At 54.0% G+C, this 19,236-nt stretch overlaps 1 protein-coding gene across 8 annotated transcripts in view; it reads right to left on the reverse strand.

The window, feature by feature from the left end:
- DLG3 (discs large MAGUK scaffold protein 3) overlaps window positions 1-19,062 on the reverse strand; it is a 77,981-nt gene extending 58,919 nt beyond the window's left edge. For 4 of the 8 annotated variants that reach the window (XM_086850861.1, XM_023926916.2, XM_023926915.2 and 1 more), the window contains exons 1-3: window positions 16,879-17,128; window positions 9,178-9,326; window positions 7,428-7,583 (exon numbers count right to left, since the gene is read on the reverse strand). In XM_086850861.1, coding sequence (XP_086706987.1) covers window positions 7,428-7,583; window positions 9,178-9,326; window positions 16,879-17,047 — 474 coding nt within the window. In that variant the 5' untranslated portion in view covers window positions 17,048-17,128. Of the gene's footprint in view, window positions 1-7,427; window positions 7,584-9,177; window positions 9,327-16,878; window positions 17,129-17,159; window positions 17,275-18,975 lie in introns of those variants that run through there. The other 4 variants (XM_086850868.1, XM_086850862.1, XM_086850871.1 and 1 more) reach the window with 4 other exon arrangements.
- Between the last annotated feature and the right edge of the window lie 174 nt (window positions 19,063-19,236).

Raw genomic sequence — 19,236 nt, forward strand, 5'->3', positions numbered from 1 at the left:
GCACCCGCGGTGAATGGGAGGCGTGCGCCTGGCTGGCCCGGCCCTGCCCCTTTAAGAGAGGAAGGGCCGCTCGGAAATTTGTGAATGGCTGTCCCCGCCCCCGCCTCGCGCGCCGCCCGCCGGGCCAATCAGCGCGCGTGCCTCAGGCCCGCAGCCCGCGCACGGGGCCCTCTTAAAGGCGCACTGTCGCCAGCCGCACGTCCCCACACGGCCGTCTCGGAAGCCCCGAGGTGACCTTCAAAGCGGGTCCCAGCCGCGGGATGATGAGCCATTCCTGAGACACGAGCACACCCGTGCCTTCCTCAAGAGTGACCTGTAGCAACGCAAGTCCTGGGGGGTGGATGGTGCTGAGGGGTGATGTGCCAGTTTCCCTCACCGTGACTTGAGGGCTTGGACTGGGACCGCCAGGTCGCAGGGACTGGCCATCCACACTGGCCGGAGCACACAGTGGGCTGAGTTTCCCCCAAAGGCCATGAGCTGCCAAGCCGTGGTGTGAGGGAGAGCAGGCAGCTGGGAGAGCTGTTCCAGCACCCTGCTCTTGTTCTAGGCCAGGCCAGGAAAGCAGGAGCGCTCCCACAGCAGCAGAGCACTAAAGCTCACAAAACCTTCCTGCAGAAACACCCCATGCGACTCAGTGTGCAACATCTACCCCTGCACAGTGGGGAAACAGCTGTGCAGTACGTGCCAAGGGGGAGGGAATGAACAGTGCAACAATGGGATTGCAATAAAACCAGCCCCAGGTCCAGCCTGGTCTCCCCCTGCACTGCAGTGCAGTGCCCACTCCCTGCTCTGCCACAGCTCCTCCCTCAGTCTGCTGTAGCCCGGGCTGTGAAATTATCTGGTCTAAAAATACCCCTTAAAAGGGGAGGACAGCCTGGCAGGACATTGCTGTTTCCTGGACACATGCAGGTGGGAAGCTGGTTGTGAGGCTGGGGAAGCAATGTTGGCCAAGCAGAATGGTCTCCATGCCAGTGCTTTGGGCACAGACACTGGTGTACCTGAGCAGTGCCAGCCCCTACAGCTATCCAGGCCACAGACTGCAGGAGGCCTTTGCCTGAGCCTCAATACTTGGAATAATTTTTAGGTGCCATGACAGCAAGATTCCTACAAGGTGCTTTGTACCTGCAGGCTGCAGGGCTCTGGCAGGTGCTGCCCTGGGGCAAATCCTGCAAGAGGGCAGAGATTGGCTTGAAATGCTGCCACTACTGCAGCTATGCACGGCTTAACCCTCCCAGAGCAGGCAGAGCAAGGCAAGAGGAGCCAGCACACAGCAGAGAGCACCTTTCCAAGGGCTCACGCTTGGATTCACAAGAGGGATGATTTCCAAACCCATGCTCATTTACTGTCCTCCCCCTGCACTTTCCCTAGCTCCTACCAATGCTGAGGATAATACATCTCTCAGCGTAGCTTGATACTGATCCTCCAAATCCTAAAGACCATAAACCTTCATGAGCAGTTAATGTGGCTGCTCTATTTATAACAGTGCCAGTACTGCCTCTGCCACCAGAATCCTGATCTCTGTCCAGCCTGATGCCATTAAGATGCAGTGACGTTCCCCCAGCTCCAGCACTCCAGATAGAAAGCAGCTGGCCTGCCAAGCTCTGCCTTCAAGCTTGGTTTGTTTCTTTAAAAATGGTGAGGAGAGCTCATTTGTTTTGCAGAAATGCACCTGGGGGATTTGTCCTCACCCTCCTGAGATGCTGGGGTGGCTGTGAGGGGGAGTGGAATGTGGATGGATGGATGGATGGATGGATGGATGGATGGATGGATGGATTAGAGGGTGGCACATCCCATGCTCTGGCTCCACATTTCCTGAGCTCCATTTCCTGGGTCTGTGCTGCAGGAGACAGGCTCCAGTGCTTCGCTTTGGTTGCAGCAGGAATACGGTCAATCACCTGATAAGGCAAAACAGGAAAGGAAGAACCTGGGTGCTGCTGTGTGCACCCTGCATCAGCACATTTGGGAAACCTGGTGAGCAGAGCAGACAGACCTGGCAGAGGCAGTGCAGCGGCTCACTGAGCTCCTGGCCAAGGCACTGATGGGCTTGGCCCCTGATCAGTCCCCATCCTGCTGGAGATGCCTGTGAATGGTCTTGGTTCTTGATTTCAGAGCTACACAAGGAACCCATCAGAATGAATCTCAGTGTGCAAGTTGCTCTAGCAGATGCACTCCCTTGGGGACAGGCAGATGCAGACACTACATGGAGGCAAAGCTGAAGCACTGATCTGGGGGGAGGATGGATGGACTCCAAGCCTGTCTGCATTGTTATGGAGCATGGCTCTCTGCCCAGAGACTCCCCCTCACTGTGCCCTTTCTGTCATTGCATGGGGAGAGCCGCATGCACTCACACCATCAAAATACCTTCAAAACAGTGACAATGACTTGGGTGAATGGAAACACCGTATCCATCAATATTTTCCTACACTGCACAGCCAGAAACACCTTGTGTCTGCAAGGATCTTCCTTTTGCTGCTGGTTTTAGACAAAAAGTCCCCAAGTAGAGTGGGAATATGTGACCATGCATGAGATTTTGGTTTGACAGCCTGGTGTCTCTACTGGCTTCTTCATCCTTTGCTGAAGCTGGATATTGAGCTGGGAGAACTGAAGTCTAAGCATGTTCATCTCTGCAGCAGGAATAACAAAAGCCTCTAGTAAAGCTGAGGCCATTCAACCCCAAAATGTCCACTGAAGTGACAGCTCTTACTGACAGAGCCCTTGCTGACCCCCTCTTTGAGCAGCAGCATCCCTGGGACACAGGCAGCCGGCTGCCCAGCTGGGTGTCCCTGTTGTGCAGGGCTGATGTGTGGTTCAATCTGTGTGAGTTACTACAGACAGACACCCTCTTGAGTTCAGCACTTTGGCTTTTGAGCCTCTGTCTGCAGTATCAGAACACAAAATTGCTCGAGCATCTGAATGCCCTGAAGTGACCTCCAGGCACAAAGTGGCTCAAGTAACACTGGGCAGCAGCCTCTGGGCTGGGGGTTGCTGCTCTCCTCCTCTGCTTCTCCTAAAATAAATGTGCTTTTCCTTTTGCATGGGGATGCAATGGGGAGGGGGGAGTTCCCCCAGGAGCTGATTGCTTCTGTGGTCTCATTGCTTGAGCATTAGCCACTTCCTGGGATTTTGGGGTTGCAGGGCCTGATGGGCTGAGGTTGAGGTAAAGCAGGGGCCTGGTAAAGTCTGGCCTGCAGCAATGGCTTCAGCTGCTTGCCCTGTCAGTCCACAGAGAGGGCATGGGGTGGTGGGGACAGCAGGGCACATGCAACCAAGCAACCTGACAGGTGCTTCTTGCTGGGGCTGCATTCACTGTATGCACTGGAGATTGCTTCATATCCCTGACGTTCCATGCAACACCAAACAGCTCCTTGGTGCTTCCCCTCTCCTGCATCTCACAGAGAAAATGGAGAGCGGTGAGGCTGCAGCCCAGGCGGGGGAGCAGGGAATTCACAGCTGGCATGGCTGCAGCATCTGCCACACGCCCATCCCATCCTGACCCGCTGCTCCTGGCAGGCAAAGGTGAGCAGCACCGGAACGCCCTTCGGTCTGGCCAAAGGCACACTGGGAAATAGGAAAAAACACTTGAGAGAAGGACGGGAGAAGCAGACAGTCGGTCGCCAGGCTGGCGGCGCAGCTTGCCTTTCTCTGCCAAATGTCCCAGGGAGCTCCATGGACCTGTTTGGCACTTGAGCCGTGGGTCATGGGGCAGTCGGATGCATCTTCTTGCGCAGCAGCTGCAGCAGAGAGGGCTCCTAACACCCTGACAGGGCGTTTCTGCCGGAGCTGTGTCCTTCCTGGGACACAGGGAGGGGGACTGGGACATTTCTGTTCTCAGCCCCGCAGGACTGAAGCGCAGACTGCACCTCTCACCCTGACAGGGCACTCAGAGGCATCCCACACACCCGGAGCCTGCTGGAGCAGCAGTGACCCCTGCCAGCGAGGTCTCTTATTCACCGATGATTTCAGAGCATGCATGGAATGCCTGTCCTCTGAGGCAGCCTCGCTTGCGCTCTCCATCATATCAGGACCTGCTGCTGCTCCGTGTCAGCTGTCAGGCTGAGCAAGGGCAGAGCTGTGGCAGAGCTGGCGTTGGGCGGCACAGCGAGGAGAGCCTCGGCAGACGGGAGGGATGCACGGGCAGGCGGAGGTGGAGGCACTGGCGCTGTGACAGGGATGAAGTCAGGGCGGCTGCGGAGCCACGCAGGGAAGCAGGAGAGGGGTGGCAGGGGAAGAGCAGCGCTTCCTCGCAGGCGCACAGCTCTGCTCATCAGCGGCATTGTTCCTCTTTCATTTATCTTTACAGCTGGCTGCTCCCTGCACAGAGGATGAAAACGGCGTTTACTGAGAGCAGCAGCCTCCTTGGCAGCCCGGGAGCACAGGCGAGTGACACCGGCCACAGGAGCATCCTCCTGAGTCTTCCCGCAGCACATACACATAAGCCCTGAGCAGCCCCGCTGAGGCGGCTGCAGGGCTCAGGAAAGGTTGAAACGAAGGATTCATCAAATAAAACCCCACGAGCCCCAGAACTCTGGCAGGGTTTTGCCCCTATTAGCCTCAACAGGGTGTTTTATCTGGCAAAGTCCCTTTGCTTTTGCCCCGTTGAGGGCTGAACACCCACTTTGCCGTGGAGGGATGGTTTCAGCCCACTAAGCCTCAACAGGAAGCACATGTTGTTGCTGTATTTACCGGCACCTCTTCCTTTGTAGCAGCCATTTGCACTCTGCAGGGCTATTGAAAGCACACCCATGTCCTCACCAGCAGGCAGAAATTTCCTGTTCCTGGAAGCATTGGAGTGGAGAGGCAATCTATTTGACATGCATCTTCCTGGCTGAAGCGGGTCATGGTAGCTTTTGCTCTGTTAACAATGCTGTGGAGAGCTGCGGGCAGGGGAGAGGACAAAGCCAGGGCAACAGAAAACTTATTTACATCGATAGATGCAATAAGAGAATTGCACTTCATGTAGGAAAAGTCAGTTCATGGCTGCCTTTTATCAGTGGCAGGCTGTCGACCAGAGCTCTCATTCCTGGGCTGATGGCACTGGGGTGGCAGCTGGTGCTCCCCTGCCCTAGCATTAACTATCACTAACTTATAAATGCTTCCCTGGTTCTTCCAAATACAATTGTCCACCTTAGGTATTTTTCTGCAGCTCGCTTTGGAAATGCTTGTGGCAAAAAAAAGCACACACTGAAGGCTGGAAAGCAAGAAGTCCCTGTGGAGCAGGGCAGGAGCTGGGTATGCAGGTGTTGTCCAGCCCTGGTGCTGTCCTGCATGCTGTGGCTGTTGAGAATGGACACAGGATGTGATGCTGGCAGCAGCTGAGGTGTCCTCAGTGCCTTCATGCAGGAGTGAAGGATGAGAAACAGCCCATGCTGTGGTCCAGCAGCACAGCCTGCCCCAGGCACCTGATCCTGTCTCATGGGGGACTGCTGGAAATGCTTCCCTCTGTCAGGGCAAGGCCTGTATTCAGCAGGTGAACTGAAGGTGACATCCTGGGGGAAGGCTCACCACTGTGACAAAGGACTCTGCATCCCAGCACAGGGCCTGCTGCAGAAGAGCTCTGCTTGAGCCTGCAGCTCTCCAGCACTGCTTGGCTCAAGTCTTCAGGAAAGCTGCTGGGTTTCTGCAGAAAGCCAAGTTTCAGGCAGGACTACAGGCATGGCAATACCTGGCACTGAACACTACCATCCTGACAGCTTTTCACCTCCTGCTCCCTGCTCTGCCTGCAGCCATGCTGTGAAAGGACCATTCCCTGGGATGAAGGAGGCTGCAGATGAGAGCCCTGCAAGAGCACAGTGCTCCCAGAGTCCCAGTCTGCCCACCCCATTGTTCCTCCATCTCAGGGCAGTGACCCCCTGCCCAGGGCTGCCAGCTGCAGCCCCTGTGCATGGGTGACCCCTAAAGCTCCAGCACCTGGCACCAAGGACTGGCCTCATGCTGACACAGGCTAGGAAAGAAGGAGGATGAAAAGAATGACAGGAATTATTTCAGGTCTGGAACAACCTGCCTCAACAGTGAGCGAGTGAAGAAGCCAATCTGTTTAGTTTATCTAAGGGAAAGTTAAGAGGGAACTTAGACGCATCTATAAATACCTACATGTTGGGAACATTTCTGATTGCCAAGGTCCTTTATCCTAGCAAACTAAGGCAGCAAAATTTCCTGGTGCTGGGAGCTAAAGCAAGAGAAATCCAGGCTAACAGTAAAATGCAGATTTTTAATGTGAAGCATAAATAATCATCAGGCCAGCCAGGCCAGGGACAGAGCAGATTCCCCATTGCATGAAGTCTTAAAATCAAAACTAGGTGTCTGCTAAAGGAGACATTGCAAACTCAGCCAGACATCTGGGGCTGGATGCAAGAGCTGCTGTACTTCACTGGGACAGTTAGAAAGAAAATCCCTTATAATCACAACAGAATCTGTTCCCAATTGCCCAGGCTCTCACCCCCTTATGGGTTTTGCCCTATGACTCCCCTGTGGTGGTGGTTCCCACCCATTGGCAAATGGAAACCAGCAGCCAAGCTCATCTTCTTGTCATATGGGGTTGGACAGAAAACCACTGTCTCGCCCTTCAAAAACTGCTTAAGATATGGTGAGTGATTGAAAATGTAGAGAGAAACAAGAGAAAAGGAGAAATTAAACAGTAAGAGAAAAAAATGGGGTGTTACCCATTTTATTGCAGTCCAGAAAAAGAAGGGAAACATTTTAAAAAGGACAGAAGAGAGGCAGTGCAATTTTTGTATTTAAAATACTTTGGAAGAAAACTTAGACTTAGCAAACAAGCATTATTTCAAACTTTGCCAAGAAAAACAACATTTTCATATAATTTTAAATCTGTGGTGAGCTCCATTCTTCCTGGCCACTTCATCCTTCCCAAAAGTGCATTTTGCCCTTCACTCATTCCCAAAACTCCCCTCAAACGTGTAGCCCAAACAATTTTCTTGCACCAGGTGGAGGCTGAGCTTTACGATGCACATCCAAATAAATGGTGTTTCCAAGTAAATAAGACAGCAGTGAAAAGCTCCTGGGAAGCTGAGCAACGGACCTGCCATTTAAGAGCTCGGAGAAAAAAATATGGAAATCTGCAACGTGGGAGCGTGCCAGCGCTGGGGGCGAGAGGGACGGGCCTGGGAGGATTTCCAGCTCCACGCAGCCTCTTTATTCCTGCGCCACATCCACCTGCCCTCCGAGCCCTGAGGGCTGACACGGCCACAAGTGCTAACGCAAGGGGATGATTTCAGTGCTGTCCAGCCCCTGGCACAGGTGACCACTCGATTTTCTGGTGTGAGCATCAGCAGAACCATCAGCCAGGAGGACGCGCTGGCAGCCGCAGGGGAGGAAACGCCGCGCCCGCAGTGCTGAGAGCGCACGGCGCTGTCCCCTCAGTGCCAGCCGCTGGCAGGGCTGGCGGTGGCGTGGGGCGCACGGAGGCTCACCTGGGGCAGGGTGCTGTGACAGCCGAGCACCAGGCTGCAGACACTGGCCGGTGCCTCTGTCCGCCGTGCTGTCACCCTCACCAGCCGTGGCGGTGTCCCCGGAGCGCTGTCCCCAGCTCCCGTGGCGAGCCTCTGCTCACGCTCCCAGGAGCAGTCCTGAAACGAGACCAGTGATATGTGGGTAGGGCAGGCCAGCTGCCTCCAGGCTCTCCACTGCTTCTGGAAGGGCCAAAATGAGCTTTTCCCCATGCAAGGGGAGCAGTGCCTTTGATGGGCATCCCACCCCTCACGTCAGCCTGCCTCGCGCTGGCCCCAGGCCCAGCAGGGTCACTGCAAATGATGGTGGAGGTTTGCTGGCCCAAGACTCTGGGACTGTGCCATTGCTGGGTTGCATTTCATGTTCCAGCAACACAAGACACCTCCAACACATTTTTTTGCAGAAAGGAGGAGGGATTTGATGGTGTCAATGGCTTGGGCTGTGTTCAGTACAAGGAGGCCCTGCAACTGATTGTTTTTTTCATCCCCCTTACAGACAGGGCACAGTGGAAGGAGCAGAGGCACCGCTCACACCAGCTGTGCAAGGCTCACACTTGCTTCCCTGCTTGTTTCCACACTGATTTTTCAATGTCCTTATTCAATGTTACATCTTGGGGATTCATAGACTGGCCTGGCCACAGGGACTAGTGGCTACTGCCAGCAGAGTTCAAAAGAAGTGGATCAAGGCTACAGGACACCCAAAAAACACAAAGCAGGATCCCACTGCCTATGGCATAACAGCACTAAAAATTTGTTCTTAAATACATACTAGAGTTGCAGGTTTAACTAGAGGGACTGGCAATGTGAAGGGGGTCAAGAAAAAATGGGATTAAAGTGGTTCCTGAGTCAGAGGAACACAAATATCTCCTACAGTGATTGTAGGCTGTTTTGCCCTCCTTGTTCTTGATCCCCAAACTCCTTTAAAATGTTCTTCCTGAGAGGATGTCATCCAGCTCCATCTTCTCTGTGTGACACTTGAACTTCAAGTTTCCCCAGGTATATGATGGGAAGCCAGTTCAATCAGTGAAGCAGAAAATGGTTTTTATCTGATAGGGTTATTTCACTGAAAGGAGGAATCCCTGAATGTTTGCATTACTGCACAAGAGTATCCCTAGATTAGGGGGATCCTACAGCATCCCATGGCAGGGCTGTGAGTGGGGGATGGAGAAAGTAAGTGGGGGATGGAAAGAAGGCCTGCAAAGACATGAGGCATTTTTATTTACCTTGGTGCCTCTGAGATAACTGAGACCCTACTGCTCAATTCCTGCCTCTCCACCTGGTGCTGTATCTTTTAGAAGGCTGTTGAAAATGGAAGGGAATGCAAATAAGAGAGACACAAGTTATCTGAGAGCTGGAAAAAAAATTGTGAAAAGGGAAACTTGAAAGACTCAACCTACTTCACTTATCAAAAGTGGCTGGATCAGAGAGCTGAAACGCCTCCATGGGAGACAGCGTCAGACGGGAACAACTAATCCAGCTGCAACTGCAGAGCAGGAGCCAGAGCCGGAGCTGTTCACATTACCAGTAATTCAATTAACACTTGTGAACCAGAGAGGTTGCCTCATTATTGAGACAAGCTATCACAGAGAATGTGTGGGAACAGCCTGGCTGTGAGCTGGGCAGGCTGTGGTGGCCAGCAGCCTGCTGTGCCCCTTGAATCTCTCTCAGTGCAGGATTGTGCAGGGTCCCACAGCACCATGAGGGTGGCTCTTACCTCAGGCAGGTTTTGGGGTTCTCTGGGTGTGACTGTGGAGCTGGGCTCGCTGGTCCCAAGCCGCTGCCTGGCTGTGCCATGATGTGCATCCAGGCTCGGAGACTGCACGGGCGCAGAGCGCAGCGTGAAATCGTAGAATTCATGGATATCTGCAAAACAGCAGGAGAAACACCCTCAGGACCGAGAGACAGCCTCTGTGGGGTGCAGCACCTGTGACCTGCCACTCTGGCCCCAGGGTCTGAGCCCTCTGTGAGAGGCTGGCACCCTGGGAGAGGGCTCTGCTGGCTCCCTGTGCTTGCTGTGTTGCCCACCATACCCCCTCTGCAAGGAAAGAGGTGAGGTGGGGCCCCTGGCTCACCATGCAATGCCCATGGCTATGGAAGGCACGGGAATGTCCACAGGGACTAGGAGCAAACTCTGCTCAGCAGCATCCATCCAAAACCCACACCATCCTGCTCTCCTCCAGGCTGTGCCAGCCCCAGGCAGGGTCCCCTGTCCCTCCTGCTCTGAAAGGCCTTCTGCACCATGCAGCCCCTGCCTGCCTGCCCTGATGATGACGGGCTACTCCCTCCCCATCACAGCTCCCCAGCACCTCTGGCCTGTGGAGGGGCTCACTTCCCAGGGGGACAGGCAGAGAAGCCACTGGGCACTCAGTGTACAGGCTCTAAAGCTGGTGACTACAGCTCTGTTAACTCCAGCTCCCTCCCTGGTATCTTCCCTCTTCCCACCTGCACACTGCCACAACAGATATCAAGCACCCTCATTCCGGGCTCCAAGGACCTGAGCCTGCTGCTGTAAACTATAGTGGCTCTAGAGAGAGACATGAAAATGGGCTATCCCAGCCCTCACTGCTCCAGAGGCAGCAGCTGCCCAGGTATAGGTCCAGAGGGGCTCTGGGAGCTCAGACCCTCTCCTAGCCCAGCCAGGAGCATTTTACCCTCTCCAGATAACACACAGACGATTCCAGGGAGCAGAAGTGATCCAGTTGGCTTTGCTCCTCCCTAAGAAAGCTCCCACTGCTGCACACTCAGGCAGCTGCTGGCCCCTGGCAGCCCTCAGTTATCTCCAGAGCCAGTATCTCCACACTGGTCAACATATCCACTGCAGAAGTGTTTAATTTCAAAAAGGAAACTACATCAAAAGTGAGAATCTGATTTTATGAATAAACTGAAAGGGGTAACAAAAACTTGTGGGAGGCTCTGAGCCTGTTTAGGGAGACCCGCTGGGACATCTGAACAGACATGAAGTGTCTGGCTGGAGGATACTGTAAAGGCAAAAGAGAGGAAAGCAAGACTTGACTGCAGAGGAAAAGAGGCTATTGAAAATGAGAAGACATTCATCTAAACTGCTGAAGCTGCATCTAAATGAGAAAACCAGAATAGATGGTAAATGCTGACAGGTTAAAGGTAAAGCTCCAAGAGGTCGGCCAAAAGAGTTTGGTAAACGCCTTCCAAAAGCCATAAAAAGAGTAATAAATCCCTTCAAGCACCTGGGAAACAGGAAGCCTGGCAGAGCCGGCAGGGCCAAAAAGTCAAGGCAGCATAAATGAGCACTTGAAGCAGGAAAAGACACAGCAGGAACCTGAGATCATTTTCTGTACCTGTGTCTGCTGTGGAGGAAGCTGAAGAGCTCCTCTTCTGTGAGTGACTCGAGGGGCAAGCTGTGGCTCTCAGCTTGAGGGGGATGTGGCCATTCCCTTGGCACTCCCTGGGAGCTCCTGGATGAAACACCTGCACTTGCCCTCCAGTCTGTGGTTTCTCACCTGAAACCATGCCACACCATGGCATCATGAGGTATGAAACGCCCACAAAGAGTTCATCAGGAAATCTGGTGAACATTGGCAGTGTAAGCAGGGACACACTGGCCACTGCCTGAGGCTGTTCCCCAGCTGTAGCAGGATGCTCTGCCTAAGCAGGGATACAGCAGCTGGAAATTTGCCTTAAGTTCATCAGTGAAGGCCTGAGCGAGGAGGGTCAGCTGAGCAGTGATAAGATGGAGTGAGGAGGGTCTGCTGCTCTTAGTGCTGAACAATAGTGAGACCAGCTTGACCAAACTCAGACCCCACCACAAGGACATGCAAGACATGCTCCCTGGCTGGAGCTGGGAGCAGCAAGAATGTGCATGCTCTGATGTGGAAGTGAGAATCAGGAGTGGTGAGAAGAAGAAACTGAAGAGCTGCTTGCACCTTTTTCAGCACAAAGCATACTGTGCTGATTAGGTCTGATAATACATAATCTAAAAAATGCATATGGCTGACAAGCAATCATTTTATACTATAATAGGCCACTCATACTTTTGCACAGTGAGGAGTTCTATCATATCTCCCTAAGATGTATGAAGATCCTTCCCTTGAGTGGGGACACCCCTGAAGGTCACTCCTCAGAGCAGAGTGAAAGAGATTTGCCCATGGTCATTGGTATGGAAGAGTAACTCAATCTCTACTTAATAATTCTTTAGCTAGCTTTGATATAATTGCTTTAATATTGCTTCAAAAACACTAGTAATTACAGCTATCCATACTGTTTAGTAAGTAATTCTGATTAAGCTTTTTTTTTCTCTAATCCTTATCATTATTGTAATAAATTTAAACAAACCATTTACTATATTTCTATAAATACATTAGGTTTATCATCCTTAATCCTGTGGGACAAAGTTGTATAAAGGTTCAATTGCACCTGTATAATCCTTTAGACATATGCCATTGACAAAGTCTGGGGCTAAATTGGATCCAGCTGCATCCAGGCTCCTCTCTGAGGGTAAGTTTAGAAAGGAAAGTGTGTCCTTTCTTCACCTCGTGACTCAACAGGAGGGCTTTCATAATAAACTTTGTCTGAAGCTCCCACTCCGCCCATGACACCAGGGATGCTTTCACAGAGCAGGGCTGCACGCCCAGGCACAATTCCCCATCCTCTCTCCCAGTGTTTAACCACGTGCCCATGCACTGCAGCAGCACATCCATGCTGCAGATGGGATGAGAGCAGCTTCAATCCCCATCTTCCAGCTCCCAGGGGCTGCCTGGTCTGCTGACCTCCCAGCTGGAAGAGCAAAGCTGATACAAATCTCAGCTGCTGGCAGCCCAGCTGGGTGCCCAAGGGCAGCCCAGCCAGGCTGTGTGGCTGCCCGAGTGCAGGAGCACTGTGCCACTGCCTGGCATCAGTGCCATTTTTGGAGCTGCTGCTCTGTGCTGCCAGGCTCTGTCCTGTGCCCTGGGAGACATGTGGCAGCTGGCAATGACGATGGGAGGAGTGGGAGTCCCCACATGTACCCGCCACACCTAGGGCACCCCTTCTACAGCACCCTGGCTGCCAAACAGGCTGCTGGCAGCCCCTGAAACCCTCCCAAATCACACACGAGGTCGCAGCAAGCACTCACTTCACAGCCAGAGAAACTGGACTTTGTTTTCGTGCTAAAACATCTCTCCCTCCGGTTATAAAAATAATAATTGCGTAACAGGATAGCAGCAGCTTCTGGCTGCATGGATTACGTTGGGAACACACAACACTTTGCAAGAATTAAAACAGGATTTGAACAGCCCCATTGTAGGGGAGTGCTGCTGCCAGCATCCCCGTTTGTTACCCATCTGCTGCAGGAACACAGCCCTGGGCAGCCAAGCTGGCAAGGCGTCTGAAGGGCAGGAAACTTGTCCCCTGAAGCAGCCACTCTCCACCTCCAAAACCCTCAGCCCAGTTTAGGTGCTTGCCAGAAGAGAGAATTGTTGCTGGCACCAGGGATTAGAGGAGTTTCAGGATTGGTGGACAGGGTTCAGGCAGCAAAGGACAGAAGTACATTTTAGGACACATGCACATGGCATTAAGATAATTTAAATATATGCTGGTTTCCCTCATTTTTTATGAGCATCACAAGTTGCACACAAGTCTGCCTCACCTGTGCAGAGCAGCACTACTTGAAAAGGCTCCATAAGAGTATGCTGTGGTAGCAAAAGATGAAGCTGCATGTTCTGTCTTACAGCCCAGTTTCTGTGTGATGATGTGTAAATCTATTCTAGATCTAATACGTAAAAGTAACTCAAGATTTACAGAGATTAGAATTTTTCAAACAATTTTTTCCTGGTGTTAACATGTCAAATAAATATCATTAAATATTTCTATAGCACTGGCACCTGTGCACTAACCCAGTGCCCTTGTGCCAGCCAGCACATGCCCTTCCAGAAAATGACATCTTTTCCCCAATGTGCGCACTGTCACCAGCTGCAGCACCACGGATTTACCCCAAGCAGAAACCCCAGCCTCACACCAGACCCCCGCTGCCATTCACACCCATGGCTGCCACAGCAGATCTTTTTCAAGCAAGCTGCAAGTTTCTTCCATCTTTGCTATGGGCAAATCTGCAAGAGGAGTCCTCAGCGTTGGGAAGCCTCCAGATTCCTCCAGTTTTCCACACTGGCTCCTGCAGCCACCCGGTGAAGCCATTACCACCATTCCCAGCTGAGCTGCTGGCAAGCAAGTCTTGCTGGGGTTTTGCACCCAGGGAAGTCCTACCTGCCCCTCCTCCTGCCTTCACACCTCCAGCAAGCTCATGAGGAATCTCTTACGTGGTAAAAGGAGCTGCAGGGGAAGACTGGGGGCCCAAGCAGCTGACAGGACTTACAGAGGTCTGCACTGGCCACTGCTCAGGCACAAGAGAGAAGCTGAGTCCCAGAGGATTTTTGGGAGGAGCTCGGCCCCTTGACTGGGCAGTTGGGACAGCTGGACATACACAGACCCTGCCTGTCCACCAGCTTCTCCCGCTGCCAAGGGCACAAGGGCCCCTTTCAGCCCCGGCTCCGGGAAGGAAAGGTCAGGGAGCTGCTTTTGTGTGCAAGCCCCATCCTCCCCAGCAGCACGAGAGACCAAGCATCTCCCTGAGGGGCTCCACGGAGCAAAGGGAAAGCGGGGCCACCATCACCCCAACCCAGGCTCCTGGAGCACCCCTTTGCTGGGCTGTTTCCTTGCAAGTCACGCACTTGGCTCCACAGCCTCAGACACAGGGAGAGAGGGGCCAGGAGAAGGGAGCCAGAACAGCCTGTTTTCCCTGTGCACAGCCAAGGAATTTCTTTTGTGCAGAGCAGGGTTTGGCACATTCCAGCGCAGAGCAGCTCCCGCACCGCTGTGCCGTGCTGTGCCGAGCCAGCCGCGGCACCCGCCGGGACAGGAGCTGTCCTGGCACAGGCAGCTCCAGGGACAGGGAGGTGGTCACAAGGATTTAAAGGGCTGGGCTGTGCTCAGAGGAGTCTGGCAGAACACGGTGCATGTGCAGAGCAACACTGGGCATGATCACAGCGACTGATCCATCCAGCACAACATTGACGCATCCTGGACACAACAGAGGCTGGGGCTTCTGGAGACCCCAAAACAGCTTATTCTTTAAAAGAAAAAAGCATATGGAAAGTCACATCCCTGAATTTTTCACGTGGACTAACTTGGCAAACTCCATGATGTTTGGCACTGCTGGCAGCTCTACTATGGCCTGATGCATTTTGATGTTCAAACTCCAATCAGCCAATGTGTGCTCTAGGAAAGCATTACCTGCAGGAGCAGGCGGCTTGAGGACACGGATGGACCATGCTCCCATATTCATCTTCCCCAGGGGCTGAAAAAAAGCAGGGCTGTGTTGCTGAAAGGCTGCAAGAGGAGGGACCTCTGCAGGCTAAGGCCTCTCCAGAGCCAGAGGCATCTGGCATGGTGCGGGGCAGTGAGTCGGGAGCTCCGCACTGAGCAGTGTCTGTGCTCTCCTGCAAACCCTCCTCCCACACTGAGCCAGCCCTGTGACTCAGAGCAGACTTCAGACAGAGACACAGTGGCCCACTGGGAAAAGGAGGGGTGAAAATAAAAATGAAAATAGAAATGTTCTATCACCCTTGCAAGTGCTGTTACTGTGCTCCAGTGGGTACGGACCATAGACACGAGGCAACCCAGTGTGTGCCAGCCGTGTGTGGCCACAGCGAGCACACAGCCAGACACAATGTCCATGCTGGGACAGGAATTCACAAACCTACACCGAGGGGAAGCAGGAGGAGGGAGTCGAGGTGGGGGGGCGGAAGTAATTAATGCAAATTCCTAGTTTAGATAAACACATTGAGAGAAAGGCTCGCTCTGGCACGGGGAATTAATATCCTGTTAAACCAGTTGAAAAGGTCACCAGTAAACAAGCAACACTCCCAACACTCCCTGTGCCAGGGCTGATAGGACACCAAGACAAATGGCTGTGAGCAGGAGCTGGGGACGCTGCAGCATCCACCCGCCAGCGTGCAGCTGCAGCCAGACCGGCGCATGCAGACGTGTTCTCTGAACAGCACTTCTGCACTGACAGCAACAGCCCTGCGCCTTGGGAAAGCTGCTTTGCTGCCTTCACACAGCCCCAGGGAGGACTGGCCAGCAAACAAAAGCAGTCAGGGGTGTTTGGCTAATGTCAGGTTGGTCAAGCTCACAGCCCTACTCCAGACCCCTGCCTCAGGGCTGGGGATCATTTAGAGAATGGGTTGTATAAATTAAGAGGTAAGAAAGGAGATGTACACAGGCTCCTTCAGTGTGGGGGCTCACCTGCCCTGGGGAGTCCACCCTTGGCACATCTCTGCTGCTGCTGGCATAGACATTTGAGCACAAGACCTTTAAAAGGCATGCTGGGACTGAAAGTCTCCAGGTGATGCTCCAACAGCAAGAGAAAAAAAAGGATAGAATAAAATTGCTCAGGACACAGCCCTCAATTTCATTTTCAATGGAAAACCTGAAGCATAGAGAGGCTGCTGGCAACTCATCTCTGTAGGCACAGAAGTGGAACTCTGGCTGCAGAGGTGTGAAGAAAAGGCAAGAGCTGCCAAGAGAACAGTGAGGGGGAGCACCAGGGCTGAGACAGCCTTGGGTCAAAATGCACTGAGAGTGAGCCACAGGCCACATGTGGAGCTCTGTACCCTGGGGCCTGGGTCTTCTTCTCAGAATGCAGAGCCTCTGGGGTGCTTTCCCTTCCTTCCCACCAGGGAAATTCAGCTTCTCTCCCAGGAGATCCAGGAACAGAAACCACCAGGGCTGCATGCATTTCCCAAGCCCCACAGTGAACAGAACTTAAGGAGAATAGCTGTATGCCTTGCACAGAGAAGCTGCATAGTCCAGAAAGACTTCAGCTGCATTTGTCTCAGTCCACATGGAGAACTTTATACAGTGCTCAAAATGCCATTTTCTGGTGCCCAGCCCCAAGATAAGCCTTGCTGTAAAGTCTTGTGTGAAATGGAGCTGCTGGAACAGTGTGTTTCTCACAAGTGCTGGTGGGTCTAAGCACAAGAAAGGCCTGAATACCCCAAAGGAGCTTGTGTACATTCACATGTACAAAGGATTCTCTCATAAAGACAGAAAAATTTAGTTTTCCTTCCTGGACACACCAGGCCTGCACTGCACAGAGAGTGCTCACAGAAGGGCAAGATCCCTTAGCAGGTGCTGGATAGATCAGGCATGGCCTGATAAGAAAGTGTTATCCCTTGTCCTCATCAGACTGAGGAATGCTGTTCACTACAAACATCCAGTGACTGCAGCCCTGGTATCTCCTGCCTATGCCCTGGAGGGGAAAGACAGCCCAGCTCCCTGGCATTACATGCCATGTGTTTGCACAGAATGCACTGCTCAGTGCCAGGCGCCGGTGTGGGATCATGGGGAGACCCCCACTAAACACAAGGCTGCAGGGACTGCAAGGGACTGCAAGGCAGGGGCTTACCCAGCAGAGCCTGGAAGAGTTCACTTTGGAAGATGTGCGAGACTTTTCCAATGGAAGCTTTTAACTCCTGCTCCTCCGGGGACCGCAGGGTGCTTTGGTATCTGGTCAGAATTTCCACTGCCCGTTCAGTGTCTGCAGAGATGACACAGGAGTAACAAGGCATTAGCATTGTAGGATGTCAAGGGAAAGCTCGAGTGCAGCCTGGGATAATGCCTCAAGCTGCCTTCTAGTCTGGATTTTTAAAAGTCAGACAGCCACAAAAGCAGCCTCCTTACACACACCTGGAAAGCTAACCCTGCTGAGGGGCACTGAGGGCCCACAGCGGAGACCAGGGCAGGAACTGCAGGAGAGGTAGTTTTGCCACCAACCCTGAAAATCAGGGGCTAAAATCAGATTGATTCAACTCTGAACCCTGTAGCACTGGGCAGCCTGAACACCTCTGCCACCTCCCAGACACAGAAACCATTTAGGAGCTGGACACATTCTGGTTGCACTATGGTTGGGCTATGAATATTACTGCAGGAACTGCAGCCTCCCACATAGGGCCAGATGGCTGCAGCAAAGCTGCGCGTAGGCCCATTCACGTAGTGCAAAACAGCTCAGCTACAGGAGTGGCAAAACTTGGGTTTCCACAGGGTGAAACATAAGAATTGCTCAAAGCAGCAAGCAGCCATGGGTCAGCAGGAGACAAGTGGGAAAGGAACACGGTGCCTTGGGGTCAAAGGAGATGGTGGTGAGGAGGTGAGCTGGAGGCTTCCATGAAGCAACGTTTTGGTTAATGACTGGGCCAGACATAGCTATGAGAAAACCCTGGACCTAAAATAGTGGAGCTGTGATGTCTCTGCATGGACACCTCCACAGCTCTCTGGGCAGACAGCCAGAGCTGCCAGTGCAGCCCCGACCTCAGATGTGACCCATATCTCAGGCAGGTGGTGAGCTCCTGTGGACCTCGAGACCATCCCTGCCCCATCAGTGGATATTTCCCTTTGTCACCCAGGCAGACTGCAGACAAAGAGTGTTTGTGTGAGAAGGCAGGGAAGCTGTCCCGCCACTGCTGGAGACTCATCTTTTAAGCCAGGAATTCATGCAGAAAGGATGACCCTGCTCATCACAGGGCTCTCGAGAATTCAGGTCATCAAACAAGGGGGCCTGTGTCTGCTCGGGTACGTGCCACCTGGTGTCCCAGCTCGCCCAGCCTCCCAGCTTCTCGGCCGAAAGGGAAAGGGGGTCCTCCTGCCCGTGTCACCAGCCCACACTGACTCATCGTGGGAGCAGAACAGGGAAAGGAGCCTGGGGAAGCATGAACAGCTCTGCCTTGGAGCCGGGCTCCGCACTTGCTCCAGAAAAAGCACGGACTTCCCCAAGCTTTATGGCAAGCCTAGCCCTGTGCTATTACTAAGAAATTCCTTTTCTTCGAGATGTAACAGTGGCTTCAGACACTGCCCAGCAAACCGTGAGTAGGGCTGAGACATCATTGCCTGGTCATTCCTGACCTTATCAGCAGAACTAAAGAAGCAGATGGAGAGCTGGGGCCACCACACCAGGACACAAAGACTGCGACCCTGGTGTAAAGTTGCCACCGCAGCCGAGGCAGAGCAGCACGCACGGCGCTGAGCTCTGCGCTGCTGGCCGCTCGTACGGTGACAGCCAGCTGGAGCAGGGGACTGCTGCCTCCCGACCGAGGGAAGTGCCGGGCACCCAGCGTGGCAGGGAGACCACGGGACACCTCCCATAGCTCCCGAGAAACAGCACATGGTATCCGGGGCCCATCTCCACGTGCCTCAAGGTGCATGCGAGTCCCACTTACAGGAAATCCCTCCTCGCGGAGCCCGAACCCCCATGCCCGCTCTCCTCCCCGCAGCGCGCAAGGGAGCTGCAAACAGAACATCGCACGGCCACCCACTCTGAGCCAGCACAAGGTGTCCGCAGGCCGAGGAGGGCGAGGAGCGAGGGCGCCCAGCCCTCGGCTGTTAACCCCGGGGTCGCACGGCCGCCCGTGGTGGGGAGCGCGGTCCCGGCGGGGCACACACTTGTTGACTGCGGGGCCGCGGTGCCCGGCGCGGCGGGCAGGGCAGGGCCGGGCGCCGCGCTCCTTACCTTCCCGGCGGATCATCGCTCCGCCGTGGCCGCCGGCCGCTCCGCTCCGTGCCAGCCCGCGAGCGGCCGAGCCGCCGCCCGCCCCACCCCGCCCTGCCCCGCCCGAACCGGCCGGGAGCCGCCCCCCGGCCGCCGGCACCGCCTCCGGGAGCGCCCCGCCACCGCCGCTCGGAGCCCGGCGGGCTGCGGGCAGCCTCGGCCTGCGCCCGGGGAGCCGCGCCCGGCTCGGCCTCCCCTCCCTGCCCGCTGCGGAGGGCCCGC

The sequence above is a fragment of the Cyanistes caeruleus genome, chromosome 14 (assembly GCF_971803275.1).
Source record: "Cyanistes caeruleus chromosome 14, bCyaCae1.hap1.1, whole genome shotgun sequence".
Taxonomy (NCBI): Eukaryota; Metazoa; Chordata; class Aves; order Passeriformes; family Paridae; genus Cyanistes; species Cyanistes caeruleus.